The sequence below is a fragment of the Pleurodeles waltl genome, chromosome 5, assembly GCF_031143425.1.
Source record: "Pleurodeles waltl isolate 20211129_DDA chromosome 5, aPleWal1.hap1.20221129, whole genome shotgun sequence".
Classification (NCBI taxonomy): domain Eukaryota; kingdom Metazoa; phylum Chordata; class Amphibia; order Caudata; family Salamandridae; genus Pleurodeles; species Pleurodeles waltl.
In genome coordinates, this window is record NC_090444.1 from 751,378,741 (window position 1) to 751,400,777 (window position 22,037).

Genomic DNA, 22,037 nt, shown 5'->3' on the forward strand with positions numbered 1-22,037 from the left:
TCTGTCAAGCACGTTAACTGGGGACCTTCAGCTATATAATTTTATAAAAACAGTTGCCATTCTTATGGCTAAAAACAACCATATATGGATGGTTGATGCAGACCTTGAGGTTCATCTGACTGAAAATGAAGAGAGGATGCCAAGTCTCTTGTGCTATGAAGCTGAGAAAAGGACAGATAGGTACAAAACAATCTTCTCACCAGAGTACCTGAAAGAAACGTAAATATGTGCAAATTGTTAAGCACCAAATGCAAACGCAGCTTGGGAGACCGTCTACACTTTAATTTATGGAGTCATTGAAGCTTTATGGTGACAAAGATTTATTTGTCTTGAGAAGTAATGTAAGAAGGTAATCAGCTAAGTTCTGAAATTCGTCATTTTCATAGAAACATATTTTGTTTTGCATTAGATACTAAAATATATACTTTAAGAGCAATTGTTTTAGCTTAAAGACTAAATCGTTGTGTGACAGCCTAACGTATTCTACGTGTAATACAGTTTAAAAATTACACACATGTACAAAGGACAGAGGCTGGGGCCTTGTAGCCCTATTAATACATACGCCACTTTTCCTCATTGCATTAACCAGGATTCAATTATATGACTCTCTGATCACACACGCAGACTTCTGTAATGATTGCATTATCCAACTGGGGTTCGACTAGTTTAACTTGAATTCATTTTTTCATTTAAAGTGTGTGTGTTATTATATGCAGTAACCTGAAAGTGAAAAAACAACAAAATACTTACAGAATATTTTCTTTTTTTTAGCTACGCCTTTGAACCTAACACAAAACTAAATGACCTCAATGCTAGGCTTTTACTCCATTGGCCAGTTTTAAAAGCCCAGTGCTGCTGGTGTACCTCTTAATTTTCCCCAATTTCTCTGAGGTCAAGTGCAGCAGAAGGGGGCTTCAAGAGAGAGAGAACAAGAGATCAGAAGAGAAGGTAGTGAAGAGAAAGTGAACAGAGAGAAAGGAGAGGGTAGAGAGAGAATGGGTAGATGGAAAGAGACAACAAAGAGAGGAAGGGAGTAGCGCTGGGTTGAGCAGTTTGGCCTGGGTTGCATTTGGTTCCCCAGTTCAGCCATGAATGCCCCCATGGTACTCAGGATCGCAGTTTCTGTGCTTTCGTTTGCACTTCAGCCTCTATAAATGAAGATGGCCTGGAAACGCCAGAAATAAACAAGGTCGCACTTCCAGGCTGTCATAATTAACCAGTACTTGCAGAGACATTCGTGCCACTGCAGTCACAACCACGCTGCTCCTCTCCTCTCCTCTCCCGACAGCCTGCAGGCACAGTCTCCCGGCCTGCCCTGTGGCCAATCCTGACGAAGCTCAAAGCAGCAGCATCAGGAGTGGCTGGGAGCGCCAGGGCGCTCGGAGGCAGACCAGGAGCCTGTGCAGGCTCTATCCAGCCCAGCAACTGTGTTGCTGGACCGGGCAGAGCCTAGTGGGCCAAACATAAATGCACAGTGGGAGTCCCCCTCAGTGCTCGTAACAGCCTGTGACTTTGCCCCTTTTACTAAAAACGATAATAAACGTAGTTTACTATTGTTTTTAGTAAAAGGTTTGCAGCAGCTGCTGCTTGCGGGGAGTGGGGTGATGCTCCCCCGCTCTAGCGGAGAAGGCGCGAATGCGCATGAATAGATATGTGAAAGCAAACCTGACAATTTATGATGAAGCAATATAATACCTGTGATCTGGCCTGCTGAAAACACAAGCACTGTTAATTTGTTCGCCCTTGATGCTTTCCATTTCCAACAAAAGACATTCAAGGGTTTCTACCATGTTCCTAATTCACTGGTATCATGAAAATGAAGGGGCAGAGAGCACACTTGTAGGGCTTCAAAACATTGGGAAACGGACTGCAGCATGATAGTAGAAAAAACATTCATGACTCTGGAGCCCTCTGATAATGGCCTGAGTTAAGTTGCAGACTGCCATAGAAAGAAGTTGCGTCTGTCTCAGACACTTCTAGGGGCTATCAAAGCAGCCTGCTACCGGAAAAGCTTACATCTGATGGTAGGGACCTCTAGTAACAGCCGTGAAGCCTGCATACATGAATGACACAGCTAGGAGAGGGTTTTTAGTATTTTCTATTTATTTAAATTGCGTATCTTTGACAGATGCAGGGTATAAAGAATGCATTTTTGGGTCTGATCATGCAATATGAACTTGTATTAGCAAAGCTGGCAAAATCTATTTTTAAAAAGTGAGAACTATGCGTACTCAGTTTTTTCTGGTATAACGTTTAAAGATGAAAAATGGGTGCTTGCCACAGGAGTGAGTGTTGGTGCCCAAAACCTGCAATCGCCTGTATAAATTCAGCACTGCTCTTAGCCTATGAAGGAACGTCCCCTATACTGCTCAATCGATGCGACAAAGGACAGGTGCTAAAACACAATCCTACCGGACTTTAAAACTATAGGATTCTTAAGATGATTGATGTTAACAAGAGGTACACACATTCGCTCAAGTATAAATATGGATTTTGCTCAGTATGGCGGCCAGGCTAGATTACACTATTCCGGTTGACACTTTATTCCAGAGGGGAGGGCTATCAAAGCCCTAAAACGCCTTTCAATAGCTCTAAACAGTTATTAGGAATTCAATTCCTACTTTCGGCATTTATAATGCAAGCACTGGCACGCGCTCTTAAACATTCTTGTTGACTGAGGCAAGCACCATTATTTATGATAATAGAATGGCATTGTCTGTACAGTTTGCTCTGCCTTGCAAATAATGATGTTGTTTTTCAAATTAGTCCACATTGAACCACTGTTCTTTGTACATATCCAAGTTAATTTGCCCATAATATGTAGCACTTGTATTACCTTGAAAACAAAACAGCCCTTTTTATAGTTTTCTGGGGACCTGAGTTCGAAGGGGGAGTGGTGGACACTTGTGGGACTGTGAGTAATTGCAAAAGAGACAGGAGGCTGATCTGAGAAAATACATGTGTCCAAGGAGTTGCTGAGCACGGGAAAGACTATGAAGACACAGAGAAATTAAACCACTAACTAGATTGTCCAATATACTCAACACTGAAAGGAGGCTAATTTGACTCCCAGAAAAGTACTAGCTGGAGCCAGACTGGAAATGATTCATCCAAATATTTAAACTGGCTTTATCATGCTTTGGACCAGGAGTCATAAAACTGGTGGAAGGGCAATTGGTGAAACTAATATGTGACTGTTTTTGTTACTGTTCAGAAGGGACATCACTAGGCTGTTCAGGTTGAACTACTGCTATTGCTGCAGGACCAAGGCGGACTACATGTAGCCCATCACTTGTAGTACCATTGACACTCTAAACACCCTAATGGTATTGAGTATAGAATAATCAAAAGTTATTTAGAATAAATTAAATATTTTCATCCATTACTTTCTTGCCTTTTAAACGCCTCACTTCTAATGATGAGGATAGGCTGAATGGTGAGGATATGCCTGGATTTGGGGCCCTTAGTCACTGTGGCATAAGGACACAAGGTGCATCTCATTGATTAGTCCCAACAGGGGCAAAACTGATTTGGGATTGCTTGTGTTCCTGTTCAGAGAATATGCATGCTAGTCTGGCTTTGATTGTCCTGTTGAAGATGCATGTTGCTGATTTGCATGTAGTTGCCCCTAGGGTGACCTCCCGTCCGTAATGTTCTCGAACTACCCATCATTTAGCCCTTGTCCATGATGAAAGGCCTAATGGACAGCATTTGTCTGTAATTTTAGCCTTTCAGCTAAAGGACAAATGCAATTAGGACAGTAATCAGCTTGGAAATCTGTATTGACTTCAATCAAAGAAGTCATTTGAAGCTTTCTGATGGCAAAGATATTTTCTTTTCGAGAGCTACTGTAAGGGTGTTCCAATGTGACCTGTGGAGTGTGTGGTTTTAATGGACTGTTATAAAAATGTTTGCACTAGGTATAATCTGTATATTATTGAAATTTGTATTTTAGGAGAACTTTTTTTTATTTAACCTAAATGTATTTGCACATTTTGTGGCAGCCTATATTATGATGTGTGTAATGCATATGTAAAACAAGGACGTACACATTCACAGTATTTTCAGGGACCTCAGTACTTCATAGTACTAACAAACATTGGCAAAGCAATAGGTCTTGTCTATGCAAGAGTTATAGACTTTGCCAATGTGTTTTTGCCATGTTACATACCAGAGTGGCTACTGTTCAGCATGGCTAAAAGTTAGTGGCTTATAGGAGAGTGGTGCAGAGTGTTGCAGACTGGAATGGCAAGAGTGGACTACAGTGTTGTAGAGTGGAGTGACAGAGAGTGTCGTGTTTAGGAGTGGAATACTGTGGAGTTGTGTTGAGTGGCATATAGTGGGGTGGTATGTAGTGGAGTTGACTGATGTACAGTGCATTGGTGTAGAGCGTTTCAGAATATAGTGGTGTAGACTGAAGTGGCACTGAATGTAGCAGCGGGGATTTCAGCTGCATACAATGTAGTGTCATAGAATGCAGAGGCATAGATTAGAGTGGTGCATAGTTGAATGCAGGGGTGCAGAGTGGAGTGGTGCAGAGTAGAGTGGCATAGAGGGCAGTGGAGTACAGTAGCGTAGAGTGGTGCAGTGCACAGTAAAGTATATAGTGCTGTAGAATGCAGTGGCATAGAGTGGAGTGATGCTGAGTAAAGTGGCATAGAGTTCAGTGGTGTAGAGTGTACTGGCTTAAAATGCAGTAGTACAGAGTAAAGTGGTGTAGAGTTTAAGGGCAGAGAGTGCAATGTTGCAGAGTAGAGTGTCAGTGTAGTGGTGTAGAGTGGAATAGAGTGACATAGGAGCAGTGGTGTAGAGTACAGTGGTGCAGAGTAGAGTGCAGTGGGGTAAAGTGCAGGTGTTTGTGGTGCATTGGCATATAGTGCATTGGTTTAGAGTGCAGTGGCATGGACTGTGTAGGGCAGTGTAGAGTGACATAAAGTGCAGTGGAGGAAAGTAGCATACAATAGAGTGGCAGAGAGTGCAGTGGTGTAGAGTGGTGCAGTGACATTGAGTGCAGAGTAGATTTGAGTGGCATACAGTGCAGCAGTGTAGAGTGGTTCATAGTGGAGTAGTGTAGAGTAGAATATAGTGGTGTAGAGTGTAGTGGTGTAGAGTGGAGTGATGCAGAGTAGAGTGGCATGCACTGGTGTACAGTGTATTGGCACAGAATGTAGTAGTACAGAGTAGAGTGGTGTAGGGAACAGTGGTGGAGAATGAAATGTTGCAGAGCAGAGTGTCAATGCAGTGCTGTAGAGAGGCATAGAGAGAAGTGGCATAAAGTACAGTGGTGCAGAGTAGAGTGGCATGCAGTACTGGTGTTTAGAATGTATAGGCTTAGAGGGCAGTGGTTTAAAGTATAGTGGCATGAGGCAGCGTGCAGTGGCATATGGTGCAGTGGAGTAGAATGGCACACAATAGAGTGGCAGAGAGTGCAGTAGTGTAGAGTGGTGCAGTGGCATACAGTGGAGAGTAGACTTGAGTTGCATAGAGTGCAGTGGCATAGAGTGGTGCAGAGTGGAGTAGTGTACAGTGGTGCAGTGCAGAGAAGAGTATAGTGCTGTGAAGTGCAGTGGCGTAGAGTGGAATATGCTGAGTAGGGTGCTACAGTGTGCAGTGGCATAGAGTGTATTGGTGCAGAATGCAGTAGTACAGAGTAGAGTGGTGAAGAGTAGAGTGGTTCCAAGTGCAATTTTGCAGAGTAGTGTGTCAGAGAGTGCAGTTGTGTATATTGGAGTAAAGTGGCATAGAGAGCAGTGACATAAATTACAGTGGTGCAGAGTAGAGTACTGTGGCATATAGTGCATTAGCTTAGAGTGCATTGGCATAGAGTGCAGTGGTTTATAGTGTAGTGGGGCCAAGTGACATAGAGTGCAGTGGCGTAGAGTAGATTGTTCCAGAGTTGAGTGCAGTGGCATAGAGTGGGGAGGTGCAGGGTAGAGCGGAGTTGTGCAGAGTGGCATAGAGTGTGATGGCATAGAGTAAAGTGGTGTAGAGTGCCATGGCATACAGTGCAGTGGTACAGAGTAGAATAGAGTGACATGCAGTGTATTGATATAGAGTGCAGAGGCATAGAGCTGAGTGTTACAGAGTAAAGTACACTAGCATAGAGTGTATTGGAATAGAGTGCAGTGGCATACAGTGCAGTGTTGCATAGTAGCATAGAGTTGAGTTCTGTGGAGTAGATAGGTGTTGCCTAGAATAGAGTGGTACAGAGTATAGTGTGAAGAAGCATAGAGTGCAGTGGCATTGAGTGGAGTGGTTCAGAGTGGGGAAAAGTACAGTGCCCCACAGTACTGTGGCATAGAATGGTATAAAGTGGTGTGGTTCAGAGTATGGTGCAGTGGTGCGGACTGGTGCACAGGAGATGGAGTGGAGTATGCATGGTATGGTAACACACTGCCATTACAGACAACATGTTTTTGATTGAAATGACCATTACATACACAGACATGCAGGTTTTCAAATAAAACTATACAGTGCACAGACAATGTTGTGTGGAAATTGCATCACTTAATGTAATGATTTGTTTTAATGATATAAAATAATTTGTTTCCAGCACAGTTCAGAATTAACAAAATGTGCTTCATTTGTATTCCTAATTCTGATATATTCTGAAATCCTTGCAGTTTTTTTTAATGTTGTCCTGTGATAGAAAAAACTCTTTCCTACTCCCCCAGTATCCAGCAAGATTGTCACATAAATCCTCTCACTTTGAAGTCGGAAAAAGAAAAGTAACCACATCCCACCAAAGACAGAGCCTGACATTCTTTGAATGCACAGCAAATGTGATGAGATAAGAACAAGATTTACAGGACTGTTCACAGAAAGGGAGCACTTGGAAGGATACTGTAAATAAGATTTGGGCAAGGGAAGGGCTGAACTCAAACTGGATAGCCTAAAGTCTTTACGAATAAACCCCATCTCATGCAGGGTGGCAGGAAGACATCAGCGAGCCACCCATTGGACCTGTGCAGCTAAATAACAGTGTTCTAAGTCACGAAGGCCAAATCCATCCGCAGTCATGGGTAGCTCTAGAGTGGAAAGAGGTACCCAATGCCGCCCCAGCAACCAAATCAGGTGTGTGGCATGTCTGAAGATGGAATGAAAGACGATCAGGGAAGGTTTGCAAAATAAAACTATCATCGGGGTAGCAAACCATCTTCACTAGTGCCATGTGGCCCACTACAGAAAGCAGGAGAGAAGACCAAAAAGCAAACTGGGCTCAGAGGGACCGTGACGGTTAAGATTTCCATCCTGCAAATCAGTGGGGAAATAGTAGATATTAATCACTATGTATCAAAAGGTAACTGGTTCCCAGTTCAATCAGAGGTCTACTTGTATTTAAAGGGTAAAACAGTACCACATGTTAAAGAAACGCTAATTACTTTTTAAAATCTTTCTCATGTTCTTACATTTTATATGTACAATTTACATCCCTAATATTTTGAAGATTCTGTTGTACTTGATACTTAGGGATAGCTCAGATCAATGGTTTGGCTTTTGCTCAATTGTAAAACCATTTTAAGGCATGGACAGAATGGGTAATTGCCTTGCACAACCTTGCAAAGGACATGACCCTTCAATAGCATGAACAACGGACCATTGCACCAGAACAGTTTGCCAGGGTGGATTGGTGCTGTTTGATCAACTACTTGACAGGGCCTCTTCTGTTTCTATCCTTTCTGCAGAGACAAGTCCCCAGGTACACAATACCTTCAGATAGTCTTGATGAACCCATCTTGTCTGATTTTAGGAATTGTTCCCACCTTGTTCTTCTCTTCCTTATTTATCCAGTTCTTAGCAATAACTCTTTGAATCAGTTGCCATAGATCTCCCATTTGATCTCAATTTCATCCACCTGTGTTATTATCTGTGATTGGGCTCCCAGTTCTTAGATAAATGTAGAGTCCCGGGCGAACACTCTAGTGCTGTGAGACTACAGGCAAAGTGTGGGCACCTCACATCCATCTCATTAGGTGTGAGAATATCGCCCACACCATCTGCTCTGCCTCATAACATTTTTTTAGGTTAAAAGTCCATTGGAGGTTGGGGTGATCCAGATGGTTTTCTTCAACTTGTTTAAACTAGTATAAGGTTACTTAACTTAATGTTTCCCAAACTGTTTGCCACGGGTTTTAAAATGTTTAGAAACATAATCAAAATGTTGCTTTCTCTCCAAGAAAGATTGGGTAGATTTGGGTAGGGGTGATGGCCTTGATAAAGTGCTGAAGGGCATTCATTTACTACTGAATGTGGATGTAGTGTGACACCTAAATGCAGCATAAATAGTGCTATGTCAAAAAAGAGTAAATAAATGCACTGATAACGTAATGTGGTATGGCCTCTCTTATGTGTGTCTGTAAAACTGACGATTGTTCTTGAATTTTTGTCCTGAATTTTGACCTTTCATCCTGAATTTGTATCCTGAATTTTGACCCTTTGTCCTGAATTTTTTACAGTCCTGTCCAGAATTTGCCTTGATGCCAGGTGGTCACCCTAGTTGCCCCGCCTGTAATGGCACATATAAGCTAAAATGATGATCTGAAACAAAACTACAGTAACTACCAGTGGTAGAAATATTTTCAAGCTTTTCGAGCTATCACTTATCACTGTATTACTTGTGATATGTATAGGTTGTGTGCTGAGCTAGGCTTTTCCCTCATGCAATGTGGAAATTAACTTCTAGTTACCAGAGACAGACACTCTAGGCCAGATTCTCCAAATCTACATCTATGTTTGGGGTAGACTTCTCTTTATTTTGGAATTCTTCAAACATTCTAAGAGTACCCCTGAGAAGCAGCAACAGTTACAAGTAGATAGAAGAACTCACCTGTATAGATGATAAAGGCTCATTCTCGAGCCAAAACACTTCAAGCTCGTCTGATTTTGTAATAAATTATCATAGGACAGTATTGTAATTGTTTTGTCAGATAATTTGCTGCAGAATAGCAGCTGACTACCAAATGATATGCATTACCTGGCCCTGCCTCCACGCATTCCCTCGTAAAGGCTGGGGAAGACCGCTACCACAGAAGCATTTTCGAGAAGCACCTGTATAAGTATGTACACGTGCACATGGTTTTACTTAATGGCATCTACAAATTCATAGCAGTTTTTGGGGGTTCACTGCCCATTTTCACCGTGGACACTTCTACCTTTGAGTGAAGTAGATCTCCAGTGATTTGCAGGGTCGGAATGTGTCTTGCAAAAGTTTGTGAGTTTCCCTATTTTGCAACTTGGGAACACATACAGTTCGCCCTGAGAACAGAGTTACCCTCATGTACTATTACTGCATGCAAGTTTAATACTATACAAGTTAATCAATATGCAAGTGAAAACTCAAATGCAATCAGGAAGTTCCACTCTTAAAAATTGTGCCATTTCCACATCTAAATGGAACATAGTGCTCGGTTGAGAGTTTGGCGGACAGGGTACGCTGTTGTAAACGTGACAGCATACCCTGTCCACTGCTCTAATTTAGTCATCAGCAGACCATAAGGTTTCCTTCTATGGAGCCCCAATTTGCTTTGTTAATAGAGAGCTTCCTCAGATGGCCAATGGACTAGGGGCCATCTGAGGAAGGGCATTACAACAGCTGCCATATTTGTCCCTTTTCCCGTTCCTCATTGCCAGTAAAAACCTGCTGGTGAGGGAGAGAAGAAACACAATAATGACACCGACACACTGAGAGAAAACACTCAGGGTTTGGGGACCATTATTTTTTTATTTTTCAAAAACAAACTCCCACATTGAATGTTTAAACCAATGCTGGCCATCCTCCAAATTTGTTGTACCTTGAAGGGAACTGCCATGATAGCGGTTACCTTCAAGATACACTAATGGCTGCTGGGGCAGAGGTCATCTCTAAATTTGACAGACGGTAGTAAGCCAAGATGGTGGCGGTAATGTCTTCTGCCGCCCTGACAGATGGAGTACTGTTCATCAAAGTTTAAATCAGGCCTTTTGGTCCATACGTGGCTTGGCGAAATGAGACTTCTGTTGGGTATCTTCGGTTGGGTGGCAAGTATTGACCCCGAAGTAATGTTTTAGGGGATTCTGTATGAGGAGGTGGCTCTCCTAGCACTACCAATATATCTTTCTCCTGACAATGCTAGTGGTCAAAGAGGATACCACAATTAGGGGTGAAAACAAATAACTCTTCTTCTCAGAGTATCTGGCTAAAAGGCATGGATCAATACAGAACTTAAGCTAAAGTAGCATACAAAGATTTGCTGTCTGAAAAAGTTTGCAGTGGCTTGACAACATTGAGCAGACTATTTTAGTAGTGAAATGAAATATGAACAAGCATCAGCAATGTAATGGGTTTGTTTTGTATTTTACAACCATAAAATTAGCATTGGATGAAGCACAATTTAGGAGTAGAAGCCTGGGACAGCAGAGACCCAGGGTGATATACAATGTGAATCATATGTTGATGTGCAATGGAGAGAACAGATCAATATGACTTATGTAATTTGTGACATATTCAAGTAGATCTGGCTTTTTGGCACATATTTTGCATGCTGGGATTCTTAAGCTTATACAGTTTCAGTGGAAATTTGCAGATTGTCATGTTATGTTGGCCAAAAGGTCCGAACTGAAGTGCCACTTATGATATAGGCTATTTGCTGGATGTACACTAGGACTGATGGATGAAAAATTAAAAAAATTAAAACATTCCTTCCTTGTGATGTAGAAAATATTACTTAAAAAAAAAAAAATTTGCTTTAGAGCTTTCTCAATTGTTGCAGGAATGGCTTTTTAAACAAAATAGGTGTGTTTTGAGAACTAATTCACGTATTTGCATTTACACTGTTTCTCTCATGCACAATTTCAAAATATGTAAGGAAAATGTCAGCAGGCACTCATTATATACTAATTAGCAGTGCCTGATTTTGCTTTCCCCTGCTAACAGCATTCGCTATGTAAGCACTCTTTAATATAGTTCAGCTGTAAAATGGTAACTTTTGTTTGATCTACCATCTATCTCAGAGCTACTACGGCTGCATTACACAATGCGCCCTGCAGGCGCAAGTTTGGTGTGTGCCCCCTTTGTGTGCCTGAGGGTACTTTGTTATTACAGAAGGGGTCGAAAACCCTTGTGCATCCCTTTTGTAATTCTGATAGCGATGGCACACATGTAGCACCAGCGCTATCTTGCGAGGGCATTCCCTCATTTACATTGGGCGCAGACCGATGCAAATAAGGGAATCTCTTTGCCTCTATGCCTGCTCTGTATTATGGATGTGGGTGCCAGGGCAAAGAAGCTGCCTCGAGGACACTGAAAGTACACCACAAAAAGGTGTAGCACTCTCAGTGCACATCCTGATGTTAGCTCTCTGGTGCTGGGAAGGGTGTGGAGCACAAAACCCCATCTACTATTCTTTGAGGATAGGATTTTGTTTCCAAAATCATGTGGTAGCATGGGAATGCCCATGTACCCCCATGTAATGCCCCTCTAATGCAGAGTAATCCAAAGCAGTGCTTTGCACTGCATTGCGTTACTTTTAGGCACCTTCCCAGTGCACAGTGTCATAGCTTTGCGCCACCCAACACAAAAGGTTTACAAATCTGGCCTATAGTTTGTGCACATTTTTCAAATTTATTGTGAATGTTACATTCCATGACTCTGGACTTTAGATTTTTGTGCTAATAGTGGCTATGGGAACTTTCCACTTTAGCGATATAAGCAGAAACTGTTTATTATGTTATATGTGCAAAAGTAGTTTACATTAATGAAAAAGCGTTGGCATTGGTAGCAGGAAAATCGTTCTAAATAAATAAATTAACAGTTGCCAAGATCATTTTAATTTTTTTATTCCCAGTAATAAACAAATGACTCCTTGAACTAAGAGCATCTTGAATAATTTTTGTTTCTGATTTCAGGTGTTTGGAGGCCTCGTCTGGATTCTTGTAGCCTCAACTAGGTTAACTGGTATGGAGCTACTGCAAGGATGGGTTATGTTTGTGTCAGTATTCTGCTTTGTGATTACCACTATCCTCTTCTTCCTGTACTTGGTTGGAGCCCATGGAGGAAAAGCTTCTTGGACAGCATTGGTAATTTCTTAAATTTGTTGTGTCGTTGGTGATACCACAGAAACCACTGTACTTTAGGACAATACAGTAATAATAGCACGTCTGTTACTACTATAGACCAATATAAGAGCTTTTACTTATTTCTTTTTTACCATTTTGTAAATGCTTGATAAATGTGTATCTGACTACTTGCCATATTGACCTATTGATGCAACTATATTATGCAACACTTTAAACTTATATCTAACATTTGACATAAAAATAACTTTATGGAGGAAATCAAAGACAATGGCCCTGATTCAAAGTTGGATGGTAATAGGAAATCACCCAATTAATGAAGCAAGCGCTAAATCCTGCTGCAAATTGAATGGAAACATTTCCTCCACCCGTCTACCTTTTTCGAAAAAGAAATTGGACTAGTGGATTGCCTTCACTTCTCAACAAAATGGTTGATTTTCCAATAACACTAAACTCTAAAGTAAGCCTGATGTCCCTGAAATATTTCAATGTAAACAATAAGGGCAGCAAAAGATAAGAACTGGAAGTGCCTGCATGAATAACAAGTTTTTACATAGACAGTAGGTCTCGCCTGTGAAAGAGCTATTGGCTTTGCTAATGTGATTTAGCCATGGTGTACACCTGTGTGGCTGCTCTCCAACACAGCTAAATGTTAGGGGTGTGGGGCGGGGTGGGGTAGCTTGCAGTAGACTGGAGTAGGATAGAATGGGCTAGAGTGGAGTGGGGTAGATTGGGGTAGAATGGGGAGAATGTAGTGGGGTATATTAGGGTAGAGTGAGGTAGACTGGAGTAGAGTAAATTGAGGTAGATTGTAATGAGCAGAGTGGGGCAGATTGGAATGGGGGTAGATTCATGTGGGGGAGATTGGAGTTGAGTGTAGTAGATTGGAGTGGAGTAGACTGGGGTAGATTAAATTGGTGTAGACTGGGGTGGAATGGTGGTAGAATGGGGTAGCGTGGGGAAGACTGGAGTAAAGTAGGTAGACTGGAGTTGAGTTGGATAGATTGGAGTGCAGTGGAGTAGACTGGAGTGGGGTAGATTGGAGTGAGGTAGATTGGGGTGGTTTGGGATGAACTGAGTTGGAGTGGGGTAGACTGGGATGGAGTGTGGTAAATTGCATTAGAGTGGAGTCATTTGGAGTGGCATAGGGTGGGGTACATTGGATGCGGTGGAATGGGATAGATGGGATGGATTAGAGTAGATTGGAGTAGGGTAGATAGGAGAGGGGTGAAGTGGACTGGAGTGGAGTGGAGTGGAGTGACGTGACGTGGACTGGAGTGGAGCAGGGTAGATTAGGGTAGGGTGCATAAGCTTGGGGTCGATTGTGGTGGAGTGGAGTGGGGTAGACTGAGTTAAAATGGAGCGGAATAGATTAGTGAGGGGTAGTTTGTAGTGGAGTGGGGTAGAGCAGTGTGGGATAGAGACAGTGGGGTAGAGGACTGTAGGGTAGACAGGGATAGGGTGGGATAGATTGTAGTGGGGTAGAGTGGTGTGGAGTAGATTGGGGTAGATCGGAGTGGGGCGAATTGGAGTGGGGTAGATTGGAATTTGCTAGATTGGGGAGTGTGGTGGGTGGATTGGTGTGGGGTGGTTTGGGGTGGAGTGGGTTAGAATGAAGGGGAGTTGGTTCGATTGGAGTAATATGTGATAGTTTGGAGTGAGATAGATTGGAGTGAAGTTGAGTGGGGTAGATTGGGGTATGGTGGAGAAAGGTAGATTTTTGTTGTGTGTTAGAAAACACATAACATCCTACAGCCTGTCCTATCACATTGGAACTCAGCAGGATGGATTGTCACAAAAATCCTCCTACTTTGTAATCAGTGAAAGAAAAGTAAACACCAACCTCCCTAGGACTACAAAGTCTGATATTCGACCTCTGTCTTTGAATGCACCACAAATTTGACCAAATATAAACAATATTTAAAGGCCATTTTCCAGAAAGCAAGTATGCAGAAAGATACAGTAAACCAGATATGCGCACAGGAGAGACAAACTCAAACTGGTCAGCCTAAAACAAATAAAGCTAGCAAAGAGAAAGCAATCAAATGTGAGCTAAAATCTACAAAGCCTAAAGTAAGAGAGAGTTTAAATTAATTTCCAGGAAAGCTTTCAGAATGCCCACAAGATGTTGTAAGCAAACCAGGCAGCTGGGCTGTCTGGTAAGCTTTGACATACCAATATGGCTTGCTGCAACATTAGAAAGAAAGCATTTGCAAAAAAACAATAGGTCTCACCAAGGTGAGAGCTAATGGCTTTGCCAGTGTGTTTGAGCCATGATGTACATCAGTGCAGCTGCTGTTCAGCATGGCTACAAGTTAGTGGTGTAGAAGAGAGTGATGCAGAGTGTCATGGAGTGGAGTGTTGAAGAGTGGCAAAAAGTGAAATGGCATAGAGAGTCGTAGAATGGAATAGAATATTGTAGAGTGGAGTGGAATAAAGTGGAGTGGCATAGAGTGGACTGGTATGGAGTGACAGAGTGGAATGACATAGAGTGGAGTAGAGTGACATAGACTGGAATGGACTAGAGTGTAATAGGGTGGAGTGGTGCAGATTAGAGTAGAGAAGTGTTGTAGAGCAGAGTGGTGTACAATGTTGTAGATTGGACTATTGTATGGAGTCGTAGAGTGTCATATACTGGATTAGAGTAGAGTGTTGCAGAATGGAGTGTCATAGAGTGAAGTGGTGTAAACTGGAGTAGAGTGGCATGTTGTAGACTGGTGTGGTGTAGAATGGTGTAGAGTGCTGTAAAGTGGAGTAGAGTGTCATAGAGTGAAGTGGCATAGAGTGGAGTGGTGAAGAGTGAAGTGGCATAGAGTGTCATAGAGTAGAGTGGCATAGAGCGGAGAAGAGAGTAATAGGGTTGCGTGATATAGAGTAGGGTTGCTTAGATTGGAGTTGCGTAGAATGAAGAAAAGTGTCATAGACTGGAATGGCATAGAGTGTCAAAGAGTGGAGTGGTATAGAGTGGAGTAGAGTGTTATTGAGTGAAGTGGCATAGAGTGTCATACAGTGGAGTAGAATGGGATACAATAGAGTGCTGTAGAGTGGAGTGGAATAGAGTGAAGTGGCATAAAGTGGAGTACAGTGCCATAGAGTGTTGTAGAATGTCATAGAGCGGGGTAGAGTATTGTAGACTGGAGTGGCATAGGGTGGAGTGACGAAGAGTGGAGTTCAGTGTCAAAAATAGGAGTGTCATAGGTTGAGTAGAATGAATTGGAGTAGAATGGAGTGGCATAGAGTGCAGCAAAGTGGTGTGGATTTCCACAGAGTGTAGTGGAGTGTCATAGAGTAGAGTGGAGTAGAGTGAAGAGCATAGAGTGGGATCGGGTGGCACAGAGTGGACTGGCATAGAGTGAAGGGATGTAGAATGCCATAGAGTGAAGTAGAGTGTTGAAGAGTGGAGTGTCGCAGAGAGGAAAAGACCGACATACAGTGGAGTATCAAAGAGTGGAGTAGAGTGGCATAAAATAGAGTAGTGTCATTGAGTGGAGTGCTGTAGAGTGGAGTAGAGTCAAATAAAGTTGATTAGCGTAGAAAGGAGAGGTGTAAAATGGAGTAGAGTGTTGTAGACTGGAACATAGTGTTGTAGAGTGCAGTGGAGCAGAGTGGTGTGCTGTAGAGTGGAGTGGCATTGAGTGGGACAGAGTGGCATAGAGTGGAGTGTCATTGAGCAGAGTGGCATAAAGTGGAGTAGAATTAAGTATCATAAAAGTGAGTGGAGTGGCAAAAAGAGGAGGGTTACAGAGTGCAGAGTTGTAGAGTGGAGGGGCGTAGAGTGGTACAGAGTGGGAGTAGAGTGGTGTGGAATAGAATGTTCTGGAATGGTGTAGATTGGAGTGATATAGAGTAGAGCAGAGTATCGTACAGTGGAGTTACCTAGAGTGGCATGGAGTAGAGCATCATAGTATGGAGGGGCGTAGAGAAGAGTATGCAGTGTGTGGTAGGGAACTGCCATTACAGACAACACATTTTCAATTGAAATTACCATTACATTTGCATAGGCATACAGTTTTACTGCTAAAACTATCACCTAGTGTATTGATTTGTTTGGATAATTTTTAAATATTTGTTTCCACCACACTTTTTAGAATTACAAAAGATGTGCTTCATTCGTGGTTTCCTAATTCTGGTATAATCTAAAATATTTGTACAGTTAATTTACTGGAATTTGAATTTTGATTTGTGCCAGAAAACATAACATACTAAGCCTTTCCCACCCATAGCATCCAGCAAGATTGTCACATAAATCCTCTCATTTTGCAGTCAGAGAAAGAAAAGTAAACACCAACCTCCTTTGGAAGACAGAGCCTAATATTTGACCTTTGTCTTTCAATTCACAGCAAACGTGTCAAAATAAAAACAAAATTTGAAAGCGTGTTTCTTACTTATTCACTTCTGAACTCTAGCATGGTTATTTTGGGGGTGATTTAGCAACCTCCATTTCAATAGTTCTAGCTCCAATGGCATGGGCATGGAATTGAGGAAGAGAAGTGTTCGTTATGGTACTAATATGAACACTGGCCAAAACTAATAAGTTTGTGGACATAACATTGTTCGTCACAGTTATGCCATATTGATGACCTGGTACTGGCAAAAGTAAGTAGAACTGGTCAAGCAAAATATAGGAGGAAGGAAATCTCTTTCAAGAAAAACACCACATTTACTGCTTCCTGAACTAGTTTCAAGGGAGACATCTCAAAACACATTCTCTATCTGGGAGTGCCTCATGAAAAGGAGAAAAAAAACGAGTGTCCAGAAAGTGGCACTCATGAAAGGATAGAAGGAGCAAATCAGAGAGATGCTCCACGGGGGGGACTAAGACATGCTGTACAGCCTAAAAATAATTAAGCCAGTAAATAGAAAGCAGGCAAACGTGAGTTACAAAATACAAAGTCAATGATAAGCAAAGGGTGCAATGCATTCCTAGGAAAGCTTTCAGCAGCTCCCCAATATATCTTTGCAAACTTCAACCTAAAAACAGTATGGGTGTGTGAAATTGGAATGTAAGCTGCTCCAGCAAATGCAGATTTACCGTGGATATCGCAAATGGGGCCAAACCCACTGAAATGACTCTCGCTTTGTATTAACGCACTTCTTGTTTGATTAATTTAGCTAACTAACAATTTTGCTGGTAATAAAGTGGTTGGCCTATAAGTTGTTCGTTAGACTGAAAAAGCACAGCTTGAGATTCAGTGGTGCTGTGTGAGAAATGTACTTTAACTGCCTTATCTAGTTCCGTCTGTAAATCAGTCACAGCCTCATGCTTCACCCTGCTCATTTGAGCTTTAAATACAATGGTTTCCCCTCTTATAAATACTTTGCACGCGCTGTAAACTGCAAAATTCCAAGAAGTGCTGATGTTGCAGTTAAAGAAATCCTCTATTTACGAATGCATGTGTGTTACCCAACCTTCCACAGTTTATACTGACTTGTTTAACAGCCAGCGCGGAGGCTCCGTTCCAGTGCTTAATTTGTAACTAAAAAGGTGCCGGTGCTCAAAGCTCTCCTTTTAAACACGCGTCTGCTGCAATTAAAAGTGCGAGCACATAATACTGAGGCAGCGTAATCCTGAAGCCACCTCGGGCCTCTTCCGTCCATTTATAGCCACTCCCTACCCGATCAGCTCACTCTGTCAAGCTTCCTGCTTTTCCCCTTTCTGACGCTTTTTCGTTTTTTCTCTTCCTCCGTCTTTCCCACGTCTCTTTTGCTCGCACTCGCAGTAAATGCTTGACACAGAAGACTAAGCGCCGGCCCTCAGAATTAAGTGCAGGTGCTCCGCACCGAAAACAACAATCACAAATTAAGCACTGCTCCGTTCTAATAGCAGAGATATTCACCACACAAAACGGGGCGCGATGATCAGAGAAGGGATTAGCTAAATGACAGGTGTTTTACTATAACATGCATGTGGTACCAAAAAGTAATCAATTCGTAAACGCCGAAAGAAAGCGTTTTTAATAGCAGGTGTATTATTGTGTGTTACGAAGTTATGAACACCATGGATAAACTAACGCCAGATCTTAGCATGGCTGCAATAGTAAAACAGCTGCTCTTTGTTTGTTTTAGCGTTGTTTTGTTGTGAGCAGTCGAGGTGAACATTTGATATAATGTTAAAATCACCTATAATCAGCAAGCCACTTAGAGGAATCAACATACTGTTTATTTGTATAACGGAAGTGACTTCATCTTCAAGGACGTCATAAAAGCTAATAACATGTATAAATGTATTTGTAATTCTGAAAGTAACCCAAATCTAGCGTGCAGTTGGATCTCTGACCACTGGGACCAGTGCCCCGGGGCAGTTGCGAGATATAAGAACGGCTACTCCTCTGACCTCTGCATTTGCTGTTGCGTAAAAGGCTTGTGCTATAAAGTTTGGGGTCTGAAGAATTCTATCCTGAATTTTCAAATGCTTCTCTTGGAGGAGCATTATCTGAGCTTTTGAAGATCTTAGCCAAGCCAATATTGCTCTAAGTATAGTACTATCATTGATCCCATTTACATTGCAAGTGAGAACTCTTATGTATATGGGGCTCATATTAGAAAAATGGATATCTTAAATTGCAAAACTGGCTCTAATAACGAGTTTAAAGATCCCTTCCATGCTTGTTCCAAAAACCAAACACTTCCGTATTCTTCTTAATAGCTTCTCAGCAATCAGCCTGACTTAGCAGCCAATCAACCTGAGTTTTCACCCATGAAGTGTCCTAATTGACCCAACCTCTTGCCCCCACAGACCCAATCGTGGCCTTTGCTCCTTGCACCCATCCAGAACCCTGCCCAGCCTGCCACGAGTCTCCTAACGAGGTGTCCCCTCCTCCCAAGTGACAACCCCTTCCTCCGGTGCCCACACTCAACCCCATACCCCCCCCCCCATTTAAAGTGCGTTAGAGTGGCACTCATAGGCTGATTTCCGGAAGAGTGGCAAAGGGTGCGTTCCCATATGTTATTGACCACCAATAGTTCAACCTTCCCTGAGAGTTATGACTCGGACTGGCATGAACTTGTTAAATATGGATACCTTTCCCACATGTCAAGCTTGGTGAATTTGACCTAAAAAGTTCTTGGCTTGCTCCACTGACTGAAAAAGATGTGCATGACCATTATACAAAACTTTCAATTTTGACTCCTGTACGATGCCAGCTGGTACCCCAAGATTTATGAAAACATCAATTGTATCCTTCAATTCTTTGCGGCATCGTGCCACAGTGAGTGACGTCTGAAAAAACTTCACTTGCATAATTGTCAGAAGTGTGGTAAACTCTACTTCTAATAGCCCTAGATAATATACCTTCTTTCTCAAGATAGTCTCAAAAGTTTACCAAAAGTTCGAGGATGTTGAAGATTAGGGTGTTGAAGATTAGGGTATTGACTTGATGGGACTCGATGTACTCAGGTAATGGTAGGATCAACCTCTTTCAACAACATATCTGGGCAAACGTGTTTGTTTATCAGCTTGGCTTCCAGCGCCGTCACTGTTGTGTCATTCTCCCTACCATCCAGAATGCCTACAAAATGCAGATTAGATTGGTGGGATTGATCTTCAAAGTCATCAAGCTTCAATTGTAACTCAACAAGGTCAGACTGGATTGTAAGGATTGCAGGATCTTGCTTCAGGTTGAAGCCCTCCAAATCAGAAACTTTGTTCTATCTGGGACACCTGGGATTTCAGAAGCTGCATATTAGTATTAAGCTGGCCGAGTTTCTCGCTGGTTTTTGTGTGGGCCTCTTCCTGAGATATCTTCATCTCATGAATATCCCCAAGTTTCTGATGCAGGATAAATTCTACTGAGAGTGAAGGTAGTGAGATTGAAGATGTGATTGAACCCAGCGCTGCCTGACTTGTTTGTGGGATATTTGGGAGAGCCGTCGTCTCTCCATGCACCTTGTGTGTCTGCTCGGAAGCGCCCCTTGGTGTGCTAGCCTGTGTGAGTTTTACAGATGCTGTTGTCATTGCATAACTTACATCCGTACTGTCTGCTGCATGTGGGAGGATTGATTCTGGACCCGGTTCAGCACCAAGGCCCGGCCTTTCTCTTTGCTGAGTTTGCTGACTTTTCGTATGAGCAGTTGCAAAAATGGGGTAAGCTGGTACATTTCTTTACACGCCATCACACATCTCAAGCACAAACCTAGTGCTATCTGATTCTGGCACAAATTCGAAGACCTGACGACCCACATCTACAGTGTTTATTTGATCCATTCTCATAGTTCTTGATGACTCAGCAGAAGCCTTCAAAGTTTCAGAGTTTGTGATACCACTTGTATTTGAGGATTCCGTGTTAAACGCGGGTCACTGTAGAACTGCAGGGTTTGCCGATTCAGCATTACTTATGACTAGAGCCTTATCTCAGGGGAAATCAGTTGCCGGGAAGTGTCTTCACTACCACCCAAGTCACAGATGCTGTTGTCATTTCTGTGCTCCTGCATTGTGATGTGTATGTTATGGCCTGATGTTTAGATGTCTTAGGAGCTTTTCCGGGGACTTGAGCTCATGTAGACGTGTTTAGTGAATATTGTTTCAGCTCCTCTTTTCTTTTGGTTCCTTTACAGATCTGAGAGGCAAGTTGTCTGGATTCAGGGGGTTCGAGAATAGTGGGGCCTGGTGGAGCAAGAGTGTGTGCCTCAGGAGCCACAAGCTGCATCTCCAGCTACCTAGACTGCTTCCACAGCCACCAAAGCCCCCTCCAACTGGGAGGGCCCTTTTCAACCTATCAAGCTGCCATGTAGCCCGCTCCTGAGCCAAGGTTATCAGTCTTGCTTTGCAGTTCTTTCTAAAACGGGATACAGAGTCTGCTCACAATCGTACATATGGTACCTTTACCACCAGCATTCCAGTAAAAAAAAAAAAAAAAGTTTGAGAGGTCTAAATCGAAAATCTGTATCTGCGCTATCACAGTCTCTTACAGTTTTTTTTTTTTGCAGCATCAAAGCTCACCCTTTCTCCAAAGATCCATGAAGCGTTTCTTTCCATAAGGATCGAACCGCTCTGAAAATCTCCGGGAAAATCCCCCAGGCAGTGTGCCTATGAAATGCAGATTATGCGATTTGGGTGCACAGTGTGCCCTGGAGCCGGCGAATGCGCTCACCCTCTTAGTGTACCTCTCTCGGGCTTCACACACCTCCTGGCCTCCTGGCAGAAGTCTGGCGATGCCTTGCACCTGGCAGACCCCCGGCCAATGAGACTTTGAGCTCAGACCTTGGAGGGCACCATGCCTTGGAGTCGGTGAGAGCTACTCTCTTTTTCTTGCTTCTCTCTTCTTGCCTACTTGGGGTTCTCCTTATGGGCAGTTCCGCAAACCTCCGAGCAGAGAACCTCAAGGCACGCCGCATGCAACATGCCTTAGGGCCGGTAACTCATCCGCGCGCCTCCCTCGGGCAATCAGTGTGTGAACTGCATCAACCTTAGCCCCTAAATGTGGCCCAGATCCCCGGTCTCCATCTATGAGGGCCCCCAGGAAGTCAGTATCTCAGTAACTTGCCCCCGAAGCAGCGTGCCGTGTCATCTTGAAATGCCCTTTGCCTCCCAGTCGCCGCCTCAGTCACAGAGCTTGACTGGAGCTTCCGTCCCACTAAATCATATTTATGAGGCAACGCAAAGCCACTTTACATAGCCTTGAATGGCCTCATAAATATGAAGTAAGGCAAGGAAGCGCAAATCGCTGCATTGCCTTACTCTGCTTTAGGGAGACTTCCCATGGGTATTATGATGGGTGTTCCTACGAAACACCCATGGATTTTGCTGAAAGTTTTACGCCTCCCAGTGGAGGTGCAACGATGAGAAATATCTGTATTTCTCCTCACTTTTTTCCTTTATTTAAAATAAATAGATAATCCTTTATATATATATATATATATATATATATATATATATATATATATATATATATATATCATATCTTTAGTATGTGCTAAGAAGTATTGGTAGATATAAAGAAATAAAATAAATGTTATTTTTGGGAAACGTCCTAAACAATGAGTCCTGA

General features: G+C 42.7%; 1 protein-coding gene across 1 annotated transcript in view; it reads left to right on the forward strand.

The window, feature by feature from the left end:
* MAL (mal, T cell differentiation protein) overlaps nt 1-22,037 on the forward strand; it is a 236,354-nt gene that overhangs the window by 67,322 nt on the left and 146,995 nt on the right. Inside the window, exon 2 of the mRNA XM_069234715.1 lies at nt 11,884-12,054. Within this exon, the coding sequence (XP_069090816.1) occupies nt 11,884-12,054 (171 nt within the window). The remainder of the gene's footprint in view (nt 1-11,883; nt 12,055-22,037) is intronic.